Here is an 18,132-nt window from a genome sequence, read left to right on the forward strand (position 1 = left end):
TCATAATTAACTAAATCTGTAATTTTTTTGTTGGACGAGATTGGAGCAATCTCCTTCCATAATAATGGCAAATATATCTTCTAGATTTTTGGTTTGTGATATTATAAACTATTTATTAACCATTCTAACGATTATAATTAAATAATACATAATATATGTTTTTAAAATAAATTTGAATTATATTTTAGATTAGATTATGACAATTTAGCCCATATTTAGTATCCATATTACATTTATTAATATATTATATTCTTTTTTATTTTAAAATGTGTATTTGGATGGTAGTTGTATATATTTTAAATATATATATATATATATATATATACATGTATGTATGTATTAAACTGTATATGTTTTGAAAATTATTATCTAAAATGTATGTTATTTATATTTATCTTTAAAAAATATTTCGAAGATGTGTATTTTTTTATAATATTTTAAAATATCATTACTAATGTTATTTGATTTTATGATTCTAAAATTTGAAAATGTGTATTTTTAAAATTTGTAAATTTTAACTTATTTGTTTAAGAGTTTTTGTCAATTAATTACAATATTTACACTACATCATTTAGCATTAGTTTTTTAAGACAATAGTAGGATCATAACGAGTTTTTGTTATGACTTTACAACAAGTAACGACTATTTTGGATAGTAGATGGGTTGAATCTTTCCGGTATTTCAATTATTGTGTTGTTGAGGATATATGTTCCATTTTCATTTTCGTTTCAAATATTTGTAGAATACATTGATTAAGGTAGACTTTTCTCATCTTCAAATTTTTATGTGTTGTGTTTGACCATTTATTGGAATGCTTATGTTAGTTTTGTCGAAATTTCTTGATAATGATTTGCTTGTGGTTGTTGACTTTGTATCGACCAGTGCTGCTGAAAATACATTGTATTTGAACAGTGAAGTACTCATACCTTAAGATTCACATCATGAAACAGAGATTATTGACGTTGATAGATGTCTTTGAATCGCCGCATGTTAGAATATCTATTAAAGTGGGATTAATGTTTAGAAGTAAATCAGTGTTGAAGAAAACTATTTATTTGCTTGTTGTGAACAATAGTTCTGAACTTGATACTATTATAGGTCCAATTGTACCTCGTTTGATATTCATTGTAAGGATTTATGTCTTGTCCTTGATATTCAGGTGCTTCCGTATTAAAAAAAAAAAGTGATATTTGGATGGTTTGTAAAATCACAGATACCCACTAATGTACTGTAGACATTGTTAAAAATGACCAAAGGCAAGCAACATCTTTGATTGTTCATGAGTTATACGAAGTCATTTTTTAAAATGAATAACAATGTTTCATGTCGTCCTTCTGACGTTATTAATTATATAAAGATTCGTCATTAAGTGAATGTAAGCTATGACAAGGCTTGAAAAGGGCGTGAGATTGCATTGAATTCCATTAAGGATAATCCAAAAGCCTCACATGTCATGTTGTCAGCATTCTCCAATGTACTGATTTGAAATAACCCAGGTTCCATCATAAAAAAAGTGTAACAAATTTTATTCATAAAACAATTTACAAAACACATATCACAAAAAAAATAAAAAGCAGTCTATTGCACCTCTTTTTTGTCTATTGCGTATATGGCAACTATGACAAGTAATTAATGATATCAAACGGGTATCGAAAGGCTATCAAAGAGTTATCACTTTTAAATTTTGCTACTTTTATAAATTTAAAAAATGTTATGACATGTACTTTATTACCATATATATATATATATTTTTTTTGGAAAAACTCCGAAATATATTCTTTTGAATTTGTATGATAGGGAAGGAATGATAAAGATAAGTGTGAATTCTTTTTTGCTTTTATTTTTTTTGTTGATAAGCAAAGAGGGTGAATTATGAGGAAGCATGTATCAAAATTTTGAATACTTCATATTGACACGTTTTATGAATTCAATTTTTCCAAGAAAGAAAATGTGATGTTTCATTGCATGCAAATTAAATTCATTAGTAACTATTTTTCATGCATCAATCACCATCTGGCCTTCTTTATAACAAATTCAATGTCTTCAAATTCATTGAACCTCATCTTCTTTTCTCTCTTTTTCTTCTTGGTCAAAGAAAACATATATAGACCATTAGAGGTAGCTAGGGGCTTAGACGATTGCATGCAGCCCCTCCACATCGATCTCTTTAACAAGTCAATGAATGTATTTTCTTTTTCATTTCTTAAACAGAATTCATACAAGTATGTGTGCCAACATTTATGGTCTCTTGTTCTTTACCTCAAAAAGATAAATGCTTCAGCTCAAATTAAGAAATTATCTTAACTTCCTCCTTTCATTCCTTACTATTTGAGATTTATCTTTTCCTCACATTTGTATATTTATATTAGTTTTCTTGAATAGTACTTCTTAGAAAAAGTTTTAAAAAGTCATTCAACTTATGATTGTTCGAAGCTCATCACATATAGTTTTAGATTTATTAGAATTGAGCCACCGAAAATAAAAGGTATCTTATTTTATATATATAGATAATAACACGTGAGTTCGAAAAAAACTCGAAATTGATGCAATTTGAGTAAAAGCATATATCCCTTAACCATTGAAATTGTGGGATAACTAAATTTTCCTTGAATGTTTTTAAAAAATATGAAAAGAAAACATATATAATAAATATAAGCACATAAAACATCGGTAGATGAATCCTTTTCTGAAGTATGTAATTAATTTCTCTCTTTTATCAAGATTGTAAAACGTAGAAATAAATATAAATAAAGAAGAAGAAAGTTTTTATTTGATGTTTTTGAAAAATGGTAAAGTTTTATGTTTTAAGGGTGTTTGCAAAAATAGCAAAAGAATAAATATGTATAGTAGGACACATGTTATTACGTTTTCTAAATTGTAAAAGTACAAATTTAAAAGTGAATAACTCTCTAATAGCCGTTTGATATATCTAATTATTTTTCATATTTGTTATATTTGAAATAAGTAAAAAAAGATATGTTATGATTTTTCTAATTTTTTGTCATGTGATGTAATTTTGGCCTTCTTATCATTTTTGTCTAACACATTTCTAAATTAAATTACTTTTAAGTTGTGTTAATTAAAGGTAAACAAGTGTTGGCACTTTGATTCAAGTATATATTCTTGATGCCAACGACAAAAAAAATCAACACACATGAAAGTTATTTTATTGGGAGAGCGATGTTTGAGTAGCTACAAAACAAAAGAAGGTAAGTATGAATGTGATGTCTAGTCCACACATATATACTCCAACATTTAAGTCAATCTTGTGTTTCTAAGTAACTAAACACTAGAAAAAATAGTAGGATATTACATGCAGACATTTCTCCAACCAATAACTTTGGTTGTTTATATAGGGTGGTAGATTAAATCAATTACTTAGGCTCGTGATGCTACTCTTAAATTCAAAAAATTGTTAAGTTAGTGATGGATGGGCAGTTTCACCATTGTCGTAATTATCACAACATATGAAAAATATATAATTAGGTGCACCTGTCCAAATTCTCAACCATTTCTAATTTATAGCACTAATTCGCTTGGAATTCAAATAGTTTCATATTTAATTGTTTAGATATCTTCTTTTATGAGTTCTTTGAGTTCTGTACTCTCTCCTATGGGTCCTCCTCCTTATGTGGTCGTTTCACCTAGGAGGCTACGTTTTCCCTTGAGGGTCCCCTTCTCCTGTGACCTCTTTTTAGGAGGTCAAGTTCTCTCGTGTGGGTACCTCTCTTATGAGCTCATCTTAGAAGGCTAGGGTTTCCGTCGTAAGCTTTCTTTTAGGGATCATTCTCCTGTTGTGAGCTCTTCTTAGCTATGTTTTTTTTTTTTTTTTTGTGCTTACTTCATAGGTCCTACTAAGTTATTTAAGCTCTTCTCTATGGGTTCTCCTTTAGAATTCCCCCATAGGCTCTTCTGAGCTTCTCTTAAGTTAAACTCTCCCTAATTTGTTCCTATGAGCATACTCCATTTTTTAGCTTATGTCATTGGTGCTAATAATAAGTTATTTAAGCTAGTGCTCCCCATGGGTGTTCCTCTTGATCTTTCTTTTAGGCTCCTCTGAATTCCCCTTTAGCTCTCCTCTCCTAGGCTTCTCTAAGCTCTTATTGAGCTCTCCTCTCTACTAGGCCTTCCATGAGCTCCTCTTAAGCCTACCCCATGGGATCCTACACTCTCCTCTCTAAGCTCTTTCTCCACGTGTGCTCTTAAATTAATTATCTCCTAAGGTTATACTCTTAGGCTCCACTAAAGCTTCTAAGCTTTCTATAAACACCTCTCTTAGGCTCCTTGTGCAACTCTTTTATGTTCTCTTTGTAGGCCCACTAAGTTCTTTAAACCTTCTAACGACTCTTTAGAAGCTATCTATAGCTAGTTGATTCTACCCATAACATGTATATATCTGTCATTTTATAATTGAATTGAGTTTATAACAGGAAATATTATTATTCTTAATAAGTTTTTTTTTCTATCCCATATTTCACACTTTTGAAAATTCAAAGTTAAAATCAAGATTATGAAGGAAGTTAGGTGAATTTGAAATCATATAATAAAATTGAATAGTCTTCTCTATTTAATAAGTTCAAAATGTTATTTTACTGTTCGTCTTAGTTATTAAACTTTTAAACATAAATTATATTCTTTAATAAATTAATAATAGCTTAGGATGAACTAAATCTTAATAGATAAGAAAGAGTTGTTTTATGATTTATAAATATATACTCTAAAGTATGAAACATTTTCTTAAAACTAAAATCCAATTATGAGATAAGAGATGTGAAGTTGAATTAAAACTGGACAATACACTCAACCGTTATTCTTTTTATTTAAGAGAGAGAGGGAGAGTTACATGCAATTTTGGAAGCCTATAAATATAAATGTTATCTTTCTTCTCTCTTCACTATCTCTAAAAAATTCCTCCATTATCACCACCTTCAAACTGCCTCTATAGCCATGATTGCCGGCAAGGATGTTATCAACATTCTCAGCGCAATCGTCCCAATGTACTTCCCACTAACAATAGCCTACATTACTGTACGGTGGTTCAACCTCTTCACCCCCGACCAATCCGCCGGAATCAGCCGCTTCGTTAGAACCCTCGCCATTCCATTCCTCTGCTTCCAAGTAATCTCTTCCAACAATCTCCTTACCATTAATCTCAAACTCTTCGCCGCCGATTCACTTCAGAAGCTTATTTCCCTCGCCGCTCTGTTCCTCTGGAAATTGCTCTGTACCAACGCCTCTCTCGATTGGATGATTACTCTCTTCTCTCTCTCTTCTCTTCCCAATACGCTCATCATCGGCCTTCCAATGACGACGGCGATGTACGGCCAAGGTTCGGTTGGTTTCATGATTCAGACTCTGGTTTTTCAGAACGCCATTTGGATCAATGTGTTGATTGTTCTGTTCGAGTATAGGGCTGCGAGAATGATTGTGGCGGCGGAGGAGGATCGGAGGGGTGGTGGTGGAGAGTGTGGTTTGGTGGATTTAAATGGATTGAAACAGGTTTTTCCAGATAAAACAGAGGTGAGTGTTGGGTGTGTTGATGGCGATGGTGAAGTTGGAAGTGAAGGTAATGGTAATGGTGGTTTTCCGGTGAAAGAGATAGTTTCGGCCGACGGCGATGGTGGTTCTAGACATATAGGGGTGATTGTAGAGGCTGAGAAGGAAAATGATCAATCGGAGGATACTTTTTCCTCCAAAGGTATTTTGTTCAATAATCCATTCATTAAATCATTTCTAGTAACTTCATTTATTACTTTCAATAAATAAATAACCAAATATAATTATCAAAAACATTACAATTATAAATAGAATTGTTTGAAGGGTGATTTTGAAAATTTATAAAATAATAAAATTATCTATAAAATATAACAAAAAATTCATCCAATTTTTATAAAACTATATATTAAATATTTTTAACTATATTTTATTATATATAACAATTTTTTTCATTTTTCTTTCATTAAAATTTTAGAATCTATTAACGCTATCTATTAAATTTTAATTATTTTTTTTTGGTATTAGGAGGAAGAAGTGGAATGACAAAACTTGTAGTTTACATGGTGTGGAAGAAGATTAGAAGAAATCCCATTACTTATTCAAGTTTAGTTGGCATCATTTGGTCTCTCCTATCATTCAAGTATTATCCCTTTATTTACTTTGTTTTCATTACTTCTAACCATTTCTTTCATTTCCATCTATTTATTCATTTCTTAATGCCTTTCTATCTTAATTCTTAAATATTTTCAACTACCTATATTATATATACGTTCACTCTAACCAATCAATTTTTTTCCTCAAAAAAAAACCTACTTTACAACCTTCAAATTAAAACACGAACTAGCGTAAACTCAAGTATCAATCTAATGTGTTACATTACTTAGTTTGATCTTATGATTTCTTTTTTGTTTTCTATTTTTAAAAGTTGTGTGTGTGACGTTCACAATTATTTAATATGGTTTTTACCATTCTTCACTAATAATCAAAAATAAATATTAGCTTTTATTTTCACTATTTGATTTTATTATATTTAGAATTATTAATATTTATAAGCTTGTATTTTAAAAAAGAAAAAAAGAAAAAAGGATAGATGTAATTATCAACCATAATGCTACTTATCAACCATAGTCTAAGTCATAATTATAATCTTTTAATATTAAAAAACGTATGTTCTTAAATCATTACAAAAATTATAATTTCATCATTTACCAGTTATTAATTACTTAAATAGTTGCCATAGTTGTATTAGCTTTGTTTGTATGGATGGTACATGCATTTATAATTATGATTGGTTGTCACATATTTTATCATCTTACCAAATTTTTATGAAAAAATTAATCTTTTAACTATCAAAATATAAAAAATAAAACCTAAATTGATTTGAGTTTAGCTTATCCGTGATAATAAATAACATGACTTTCCATTTTATAGATGATATTTTATTATTTATTTTAACTATTGTTATACTAAAAATACATAAATAAATAATAACTTTAAGCTTTACAAATTAGTAAAGTTTAATTAAATTTCCAAACCCTTAGAGTAGTTCAACGAAAGTTTAAAAGGTTTCCTTAGTACCATATGGTACCATTAAACTTTTGTTGAAAGGTTTCCTTACTACCATATATGGTACCATTAAACTTATGTAAAGTGGTTGCATGAGTAACTCTAACCTTTGGAAAATAAAATACAAATACATTTAATGCTTATCTACACCATATCACTTTCCTATATTCTATTCTCTCTCTGACGTACTTAAATATATATGATCCAACACTTCTGTTCTTTCTCTTTTTGCTCTTTCTTCTTCAATCCTCTCTACTTTCTCCTTCATTTCCCTCGTCCCTTCATTCATTTCTTGACGTTGATTTTATTGGTTTGTGTTAACTATTTGATCTTTCTTTTATCTAAAAAATACTTCTTTAAGGAATATTAACTTAAACACGAACATCCAAGTTCATTGAGATTTAAATATTTTAACAAGATTATACGTTAATAATTGAGTGTGCGACTAATATGTTGTTTGAGTTTAATGAATCAAAAGTGATCCAAGTCGAGAATAAGAAATTCATTAAGATTTGGATCATAATCTTGACGATAGTGTTGCTTGTAGGAGATCAGAAAATTAAAGATAATATGGAAACAAGTCTGTCAATAAATCTGTAGTGACTAGGACTTTTCATGTTTCAAATTACGTACTATATTTATTGCAATTAGTTAATAAGAATCATTCGTGATTGAAGAAGATTTTTTTTGTCAATCCTTTTCTGTATATGGTTCATCTTTTTATTGAGTTTTAAGGGAAACTTTGATTTCAAAATGTGGTGTGAGACTGTTGTAAAAAAAATATTGTACAATAAAAGTTAATTTTATGCTTTAACTTGAAGTTTTAATTTATTTTTCTGTTGGTGAAAAATTAATTGATAAACGGTTGAAAAATGAAGGTATTTATATGAAAAAATGTATTTAAATAAGTTTTTTAAAATTAGTTTTTTTCAATTCAAGGTCGTTTTAAAGAAATTGATTATACTAACATCTAAGCATTAATTATTTGTTTATTTTGTAAGAGTATGGTGAAACTTTTCAAAGTTTAAGGGATGGTTTGGAACTCCAAACTAGATATTCATGATTTTCTTTAATATATATTAATGGTAAAATGTATTTTCGTCCATTTTTATTTTTTATTTTTGAAAATTTAGTCTATTTTCTTCTCATTTCATATAATGATTTCCATATGTTATGACAAAAACAATCATCCCATTTTTAGCCAAATTCTAAAAAAACAAGAATTTAACAACTACCTTATTTTAATTTTAAAATCTTGGCTAATTGATTTTTTAAATCATCAGTGAAGACTATCTCATGAAGGAATTTAAAACAAAATAATCATCGAATGAGAGCAAAATTTGTTTAAAAAAATATTTTAGAATTTTTAAAACATATCCATTTCATTAATTCTGCTGTATTTTTAAGTTATTATTTTTTAAAAAAATGTAATCAAAAGCATGCACTTACTCTATCAACTTTTTCTTATATGATCTGCAATAAATATGTTGTAGAAAATGAATTATAAGAAGATTATTTTAATAATATTTCCAAAAAAAAAAATCTCTCTATTTTTTTATTAATCAAGAGCAAGAAAAAGAATCAAATGTAAAGTAAATAAACGAAAGTTTTCAAACAATCCCACATCGTACGTTAATAAAACCCTAATTCTTTTGAAAACAAAATTCAATCATAACGTTAATATCTCTTATAATTTCTTTCTATTCTCCAAAATCATATTAAAATTTTTGTAATTAAGTAATGCATGCATGAATGCAATGCAGGTATGACATAAAAATGCCTACAGTGTTGCAAAGATGCGTATTAATGTTATCAGACACAGGCCAAGCTCTCTCCATGTTCACCTTAGGCATTTTCATGGCAACACAACCAAACATCATTGCTTGTTCGCTGTCCGAAGCTGCCTCCGCCATGCTTGTTCGGTTCCTCGTTAGTCCCATGCTCATAGCTGCCATTTCCAAACTCATCAACCTTCGTGGGATTGCATTGCATACCGCTATTATTCAGGTTTTACTTGGCTCTCTAAACTCTTTCGTATTAATTTATATTGTTTGAATTAGCGAAAGTGATTGAAAATGATACATTAAAAAGATACAAACCATTCTAATTTTATTTCTAGATTACATTATCTTGGCCAATTATATTATAATTACAATTTATATTAATAAAGGAGATTAAAATTAGAAAAAAAAGTAAAACTCTCAAAAGATTTACAAATATAATAAAAAAATTTAATCAGTATATATTATTAATAGGTTTTATAAGTTTGTTATATTATTGGTAAACATCTTGATTTTTTTTGTAATATTATCCATTAATGGCTCTTTTTTTAATCAATGATTCTCATTTTGTTTTTTATTTTCTTAATTTTGAACTTGAATTTATGATGTGTTAGGCTGCTTTTCCTCAAGGAGTTGTTTCATTTGTATTGGCTAAGGAATACAATGTTCATCCAAACGTACTAAGTACTTCGTAAGTGTTTCATTTCATCCAAAATCATTACTACATTTTTTTAGCAATTTTTTTTATATGCATTGCATTAATTAAAAGATTAGGGTATGGTTAAAACTTCTAAATCAACAAGCAATGATAAACTTAAACTTAAAAGTTGGGTAATTAACGTTTGGTATATAAATCAATCATACAATTCGTGCTTAATGATAAATATTAAATGATATTGTGTGTGAGCATAACATATTAGTAATTAACATATATTTATTGATTTCTTGAATTGAAAAGTCCAAAACTATTTTATACTTACAAATAATTATAACAACCACAAACGAGTTATTTTGTTTGCCAACTTCATTCTTGGTTTCTTTCCAAATGCAATTAGAAAAAGAAGAACAATGATACAAAAAAAATGAAACTATTAATGAAATATATATTAAAAAACAAGAAGATTAAGTAAACGGTAGAGAGTTCGATGACTTTTGCTATATTTATAAATAATTTTAATATTTTGTTATTTATTTTTTGTTACATAAATAGGTAAAAATTCAAACCACTACTTTTCAATTAATTTTGGTAACATTAGTTTTTTAAAGAAAAATTATTAAAAATGATAGAATTGTTGAAAATATTTACAAAATATAACAAAATATCATGTTATATCAACGATAAATATTGATAAATTAGACACCGATAGAAGTCTATCAATGTCTATTAAATGCACTGATAGACATTAATCATAAAAGTTTATCGATGTCTATCATTAATAGAATCTGAAAATTTACTATATTTTGAAAATATTTTGGTTAATTACCATATATTTGAAAACGTCCCTTATTTAAATTGATACCAAGAAAAGAATGTTTTTTTTTCAAATTTTAAATACCCTTTAACGTAAACAAACTTGTTAATCTTGGTAATTATTAAATACAGTTAAAAACTAAGTTTGTTTTCTTAAAATCTGGATCGTCCCAAAATTAAAAATATAAAATTACATTTAAACAGATTTTAAAAGATTAATAAATATAATCCAATTCACTTAAAAGGTTTAATTAATAAATAATATTAGATCCAAATACATTAATTTGAAGTCTTGTTTAAACTGGATTCCATAATGTTATTGTTTATATATATATATAGAGAGAGAGAGAAAACAGGAAACCCCATTAAAATGAAAGTAGAAGAATTCAAGTTTAATAACTCAACTTATATGTGTTGATATGATATTTTGTTATATGTATATATGTTGATATCCCTAATGTATTTATATGTTATATTTTGTGTGTAAAGGGTGGTTGTTGGAATGTTGATTGCCTTCCCAATAATTCTGTGTTATTATCTGCTTCTGGGGGCCATTTTTTAAACAAAAGCAAAAACTGGAAGTCCTGAAGAGTTATTAAAAGCTGAGATTTTGGGCACTCCAATTAAATTGTGTTTGTAGACACACACTATGTATTATTGTCTCTATCTAATGTATACTTTGTTTAATTCCATTCCTCACATATGTTACCTTACATATTGGATTTTATTTTTATGTACAATGTTCTAAATTGTGATGCTTTTGTATTTGTGTACAAACTCTTCTTTTAATATCAAATTCAAACTATAGCTAAGTAAATGAAGGCTACTACCGTCTTTGTATAGTTCCATTTTCCAACCCTACTACACAAACTAGAAGATGTACAATATAATTTTTTTAATAACAATCATTTTATTGATTATATATATATTATTTATAAAGATCCTCGAAAATTTAAACCTCAAACCTTTTGAATTAAGAGTATATGCATAAACGAGTTGAGTTGCGCTTAAATTAGCTATATTTATATGAATTTAAAATGTTAAAATAGGTTTTGTGTTTGGTAACAATTTTCGACTCGGTTGAGTAACTATTTAATTTTTTGTTTTTTTGGTTTGAAATATAAGTCTCATTTACACTCCACTTTTTTTACTGTGTGATTTTCATCTTTTTAAAGTAAGAGTTAAATTTTTAGCTACATTTAAAGATGAAGAGAAGCCACCGGGTCAACTTTGGTAAGACATACTTTATCTTGTTGCCCATTGGTGTACTCTAGATCTAATTTTTTTTTTTTTTTTGTAACTACGATGCTTCTCGCATAACTCTCAATTGGAAGACTTTTATCTAGCATGTCCTCTTTTTTGTTGATTCGACTTTGAACATCTTTGCTTTTGTATATTCATTATTGCTCAATGATATATATATCCTTTTGAATCGAGACATGATGAAAGTACCAAGGATGTGTCAAGCTAGTTGAAATATTTGGTGTGCCATTCATTCCTTGCCTCTAGTCTTTTTCTTTAGTCAAATATCAAAAACAAAACAATAGTTCTTCAAAATGATTTTTTTTTTCTAGCTTTTAAAACTTGACTTGATATTTTAAAACATTGAAGATATACATTAGATAACAAAACATGAAATTTAGAAAGGAAAAGATTGTTTATGAGTTTAATTTTGAAAAATAAAAAACCAAATTAGTGACTATACATCATTTTGAGTTTTGAATTTTGATTTTTGAAAATTATACTAATGATGACACTACTTCTACCCAAGTTTTTAGGTTTTTATTTTGGGGTTTTTACAAAAATAACAAAAAAAATTATGATGATAGAACTCATATCACAACATTTTGACTTAAAGTAGCAAATTTAGAAGTAGTGACCCTTTGATAGCCCTATGATTACTGTCTGATAGCCGTTTGATCTCACTAGTTTTGCCATATTCGCCATATGCAAAAAGTTGATACCATGAGCTGTTTTTCTTTTTCTTTAAATGTTTTTGTCATTTGATGCAATTTCTCATTTTTACTAATGTTTTCGCAAATCAAACCTAAATTTGAAAACTTAAAAAAATAGTTCTAAAAAACTTGTATTTATGTAGAGTCTAATAAGAAATTCAAGTATTCATTCACCAAACATGACAGTCATAATTGCAAATTTGGGATAAAACAAGTGTAAATTTCAAAGGAACAAAAAATCTAATTGTTACCGAACAAACTGGACTAATTAATTAACATAAGGTTAAGTTATAAAAAAAATGCCCATTAACTCTTATTTGTAAAGTTTCAAAATTTTCTTTAAATTTTCAAAAATGGTTAAAAAAATATTATTACCGTTAATTTTCTTACCTTTAGTTCGGAATGAAAATCGTTAAAGTTTTGTTTAAAAAGTAATTATGAAGTTTCATAAATACCTTTCAAATTAAAATACATATGTATATATATATATATATATATATATATATATATATATAATATATATATATATATATATTTATTTATTTATATTATCATTGATACAATTTTCACACCAAAATTTTCAAAACACTTGATAAAAACAAAAAAGTTAAGTCAAAGCATAAAATTCAACAAAATCTCACTAAATTTGAAAATAAAAATGGATGCTTAAAGATACTAAAACAACAATCAGTTAAATAATTACTAAATAACAATAATGTTACCTTTCTTTTGTCTTCATTAGCTTCGTAAATTCTTTCAAACTAGCATCATTGCCATGATCGGTGAGCAAGGTTGTGGCTGCAGTTCTCGTTGCAATCGTTCCTATGTACTTCCCCAATATAATCGCCTACATTACTATATGGTGGTTCAATCTCGAATTAGCCGGAATCAACCATTTCATCAGACTCTTAGCCATTTCGTTCCTCTATTTCCAAGTAACCTCCACTAACAATCTCCCTCGAAATGAATCTCAAACTCTTCATTATCGATTTGTTTCAAAAGCTCATCTTCCTTGCTGCTCTGTTTATCTGAAAATTGCACAGTAGAAATGCTTCTCTAATCAATTAGGTGATTACTCTATTTCATCATCAGTGTGCTTTATTTGTTTTATTGATGAAATGTTGTATATACTTTACAAAGGGATAAGTTGAAGATATAGACAACATGTACAACTAAATAAGGTAAGAAATGATATTTTGCCTAAAATGTGTAATTTACATTAATACCCTCCCTCAAACTAACTCAATGTGATATAGTGGCTGTCAGCTTGAGTTTGGTAAGGAGCTGACTCAAGTGACTAGGTGGTAGGGTTTTGGTGAAGATATTTGTTGGTTGCTTAGTAGTGGAAACATAACGTAAAAGGAGAGTGTTGCTCAAGAGATGACGACGAATAAAGTGACAGTCATTTTCAATGTGCTTCGTATGCTCATGAAAAACATAATTGTAAGAAATCTGGATGGCACTACGATTGTCACAATGAAGGAAGGTGGGACCCTGTTGAGGAACACCCATATCAATAATGAGCCAACGGAGCCAGAGGAGTTCAGCGGTAGCATCAACAAGAGCACAATATTCTGATTCAGTGCTGGAACGAGAGACAGCACTTTGTTTCTTACCACGCCAAGAGATGAGAGAATCTTCTAAGTAGAAATCGTAACATGTTATAGATCGTCTATCAATAGGATCCTCAGTCCAATCTGTATTAGAGTAGCCAAATGATACGAGAGATGATTGAGAAGAAAATTTGAAGTCCATGCCTTAAAGTTCCCTTGATATAGCGAAAGATACGCAACACAACAGTAAAGTGGATGGTGCGAGGAGCAACCATAAATTGGCTGACAATGTGAACAACATAGGAATGTTCAAATGAGTCATTGTTAGACAGATGAGACTGCCAACAAGTTGTCGGTACAAACTCATATCTTCAAGTGGAACACCATCATAAGGAGTTAGATGAACATTGGGATCTAATGGCATCGAAGTTGTGTAGGAGACAATGATTCCTGATCGGACTTAAAGATCAGAGACATATTTGGCTTGAGACAATCGATACCCATATGAACTTCTAGAGACTTTAAGGCCAAGAAAGTAACTGAGAGATCCAAGATCTTTCATTTCAAAGTGTTGACCAAGATACTGTTAGAGATCGAATATGGCTTGAGGATCATTACCAGTAATAATCATGTCATCAACATAGAGAAGAAGAAGAAGAATACCCTAGGGTGTGTGGCAAGTAATGAGCTTAGTGTCATGGGGGCTAGAAGCAAATCCAAGTTGAGTAATGCTAGAGCTAAATGTTGCAAACGAAGCTCGTAGAGCCTGTTTCAAACGATATAATGCTCGATGCAAAAGGCACACCTTATGAGGAGGTGGAGACGTACTAGGAGGTGGCTTCATATTGACTTCTTCATAAAGAGTTCCATTAAGGAACACATTTTTTACATCCATATGAAGAAGAGGCCATTGCTTGACAGCAACAACGACTGATAGACTTCGAACATACATCATGCGATCCACATAAGCAAATGTTTCTTGATAGTCAATACCATATTTTTGCGAGTATCATTTTGCAACAAGTCAAGCCTTATAATGTTCAATAGTACCATCAGAGTGAGTTTTGATTTTATAAATCCACTTGCAGCCAATGAGTCTTTTACCAGGAGGTAAATCAATATAGTCCCAAGTGTACGTCTTTTCAAGAGCTTGTAATTCATCATTTATTCCTTGCTTCCATAAAGGGTCAGTACTAGTCTCTTGATAAGATGTATGTTCAACAAGAGAGACAATACTGGAAAAATAATGATAATCTTGGAGATGGATGAGAGATTCTCTTACCCATGTAGAACGACGAAGAGGGATATATGGAGTAGGTTCAGGACCATCATTAAAGACGTATGACTGGTTCGTGTTTGCAGAAGCAGGTGCATATTGAGCAAGCTCTGTATCAGGAGAGGACTCAGAGAGAGAAAAAAGATCAACATATGTATAAATGAAGAAAGAACGAGGACTGAAGAAGGAGGTGTGAATGGAGGACAAGCGATAGAACATAATATGCTCCCAAAAAGTGACATGGCGAGATATACAAATATATTGGAAATAGGGTCCCAGTGTCATAGACAAGAAATCAACGAAGGTGGGCACGTGGTTCAAGTTTAGTGTGTTCATGATGATGGAGAAGAACAAAGCAAGCACAACTGAAAACTTTAAGGTTAGAGCAGTTGGGAGAAGTACCATAAAGTATTTCTAATGGAAAGATGTTCTGAAGAACAGAAAAAATAAGACAGTTGATCGTATATACGGATGTAAGGACTGCTTCACCCCAAAAATTTTTAGGACAAGAAGCATAAAGAATGACGACACATACAGAGTCAAGAATGTGATGATGTTTGTGCTCAACACATCCATTTTGTTGAGAAGTGTGAGAACACGAGCGCTGAACAAGAGTGTCCTGTTGAGAGAGAAAAGAAAAGAGAGTGAAGTCTTTATACTCCAAGACATTATAAGTGCGAAGGATTTTAATAGAACAAGAGAATTGAGTGTGAATCATGTTAGCAAACTCAATACAAGTGCGTGATAATTTAGAGTGATGTTTAAGAAAGTAAATCCATGTAAATTGAGAGAAATCATCAATGAAAATAACATAATAGCGGTAACCATAGATGGTGGTAGTGGGGGTAGGACCCCAAATAACATAACGAATTAAGTCAAAAGGTTTATAACATATAGAAGTAGAGTAAGAAAAGAACAAAGTAGATTGCTTAGCAAGTTTGCAATTTAAACAATTAAAAGGAACAAACAGCTTACTGACATTATTCAAATTGTTAGCATAAATTAAATGACAAAGTTTTCAAAAGAAGCATGACCAAGACAAAGGTGCCACTAATATGGAGTCAGTAACAGGAGTAGAGATGGATGTACTATTGTGCTACTGATTGATTATGTGTCAGTATGGGTAAATTGACTGTATTTGTGTTGGACTGAAATGATTATATGATGATGGTAGCTTGGACAGTATTATGAACTGACTGCTTAAATGGTTAGAATAGACTGAGGAGAATTGTTAGTTGTATCTATAGGGCAGTATGCCTTACAGATGTCCCACGGGATCACCACCTGTTGTGTATCCTTTGGAGCGCTAGACTGATAACTGCATCCTTCGAAAGCACTATACTGATATGTGCATTCTTTGGGAGCACTAGACTGATTATGTGCATCATACGGGATCACATGACTGTTATGATGCAAAGTACCTCTCAATTAGAAAGTTAATAATTTTACCCCTAACGAGACCAGCAGTGGGTCTCTTGCTTGGTATATTTATATTCATCATTTTATGTTTAACTTTTCAGGTAAATGTAATACAAGAGGCATACTGAAGAGGGACAAGAATGATACGTGATTGCCATAGGGGAACTTCCTTTCAAGACCACTTTCGCTTAAATGTTATACAGTTTTTTTTTTTTTTTTTTTTTTTTCAGTTTTGTTGAATAAGGCGAGTTTCATATTTAGAACGACTATTTGTCTGTCATCGAATTTTCAAGTAATACATTTGAATTATTGTTTTGATTTTTCTAAATTTGATGGTAAAAATGGTAACGAAAATAAAACAATAACCCTTGTAAAGTGAATAAAACTAAGTTTGGAAATTGAAAATATCGAAATTAATTTTGAATTGCAAGGATAAAAAAAATATTTAAAAAGAAAATTATTTTTTTAAAAAACCTAAAATTAAATTGAAAAAGCAAAATAAAAACCCCTCCCGCCAAAGCAAACGAAACCCCTCCAAAGCCCTAGTCCGACTGCCCGTTCTTCCCTACACGCTCATAAATCCCTCAAACTCTCTACTTTCATATCTTTCTTTCATCCTCCCCATTGTCACTCATTTCCTACTCACTCTCCAACAAAATGAGTTTCGCCGCTTATAGAATGATGCACTGGCCTACGGGCATTGAGAATTGTGATTCAGCCTACATCACCCATTCTCGCGCCGACTTCGTCCCCGCCGTCACATCTCACTCTGACGATCTTGACTCCGACTGGCACCCCCGCCGAGATATTGGTCCAGTTCCCAATCTTGTTGTCACCGCCGGCAATGTCCTCGAGGTTTATGTTGTTAGGGTACTAGAGGAAGGTGGAAGAGAATCAAAAAGCTCAGGAGAAGTCAGACGCGGTGGCATTATGGATGGTGTCTCTGGGGCCTCACTCGAGCTTGTTTGCCACTACAGGTATGCTCCGTGTTTTGTGCATGTATACCCAACCATTTCAATCTTATTGCTAGCTTGTTAGAATATACATGCGTAATGGAACAGCTTTTTGCTAGCTCCTCAATCTCTGGTCTTTTTGTTGCGTCGCGTTTTTTACTTCTCGTTGATGAGTGATAGTTTTTCTTATAATCGAATACAAAAATGACTGTATATTGGGTAAGCACTTGCTATTTTTGTTTAGTGGTAATTTACTATTCTTGCGTCTTGTTGCAGGTTGCATGGTAATGTTGAGTCCATGGCAATTTTGTCTAGTAGAGGAGGTGATGGTTCCAAGAAGAGAGATTCGATTATATTAGTCTTTCAAGAAGCAAAAATTTCAGTGCTAGAGTTTGATGATTCTACCCATAGTCTCCGTACAAGGTGGGTGGAGGAAAGGAACTAGATATTTATTTTTCCTTTTTTGATAGTTCTCTACAATCATTTATTCATTCACACGTGCAGGTGTTTGAACTTTCAAACAAAGATAGTGTGATTATAAAAAATAATTACAATTACATGGGATGTATAAATTTTAAGCTTTTGGTATTTCCTTTTGTAAATCATTCCAAATGCACATGGTCCTAGTCTTTCTCCACTTCCTCAATTGTTGTTGATTTTCG

At 30.4% G+C, this 18,132-nt stretch overlaps 2 protein-coding genes across 2 annotated transcripts in view; both read left to right on the forward strand.

Annotated features, from left to right (window-relative positions):
• Positions 1–4,698: 4,698 nt before the first annotated feature.
• On the forward strand, positions 4,699–11,156 carry LOC101221419 (probable auxin efflux carrier component 1d). The gene is made up of 5 exons (XM_011650695.2): positions 4,699–5,698; positions 6,022–6,136; positions 8,826–9,069; positions 9,458–9,534; positions 10,804–11,156. Exons 1-5 carry the CDS (start codon positions 4,948–4,950, stop codon positions 10,874–10,876), a joined length of 1,260 nt encoding a protein of 419 aa, XP_011648997.2. The 5' UTR covers positions 4,699–4,947; the 3' UTR covers positions 10,877–11,156.
• A 5,880-nt stretch (positions 11,157–17,036) lies between these two features.
• Positions 17,037–18,132, forward strand: part of LOC101220950 (cleavage and polyadenylation specificity factor subunit 1) — a 49,919-nt gene continuing 48,823 nt past the window's right edge. Inside the window, exons 1-2 of the mRNA XM_011650696.2 lie at positions 17,037–17,494; positions 17,747–17,893. Coding sequence (XP_011648998.1) covers positions 17,175–17,494; positions 17,747–17,893 — 467 coding nt within the window. The 5' untranslated portion in view covers positions 17,037–17,174. The remainder of the gene's footprint in view (positions 17,495–17,746; positions 17,894–18,132) is intronic.

Source organism: Cucumis sativus, chromosome 2 (genome assembly GCF_000004075.3).
Source record: "Cucumis sativus cultivar 9930 chromosome 2, Cucumber_9930_V3, whole genome shotgun sequence".
Taxonomy (NCBI): Eukaryota; Viridiplantae; Streptophyta; class Magnoliopsida; order Cucurbitales; family Cucurbitaceae; genus Cucumis; species Cucumis sativus.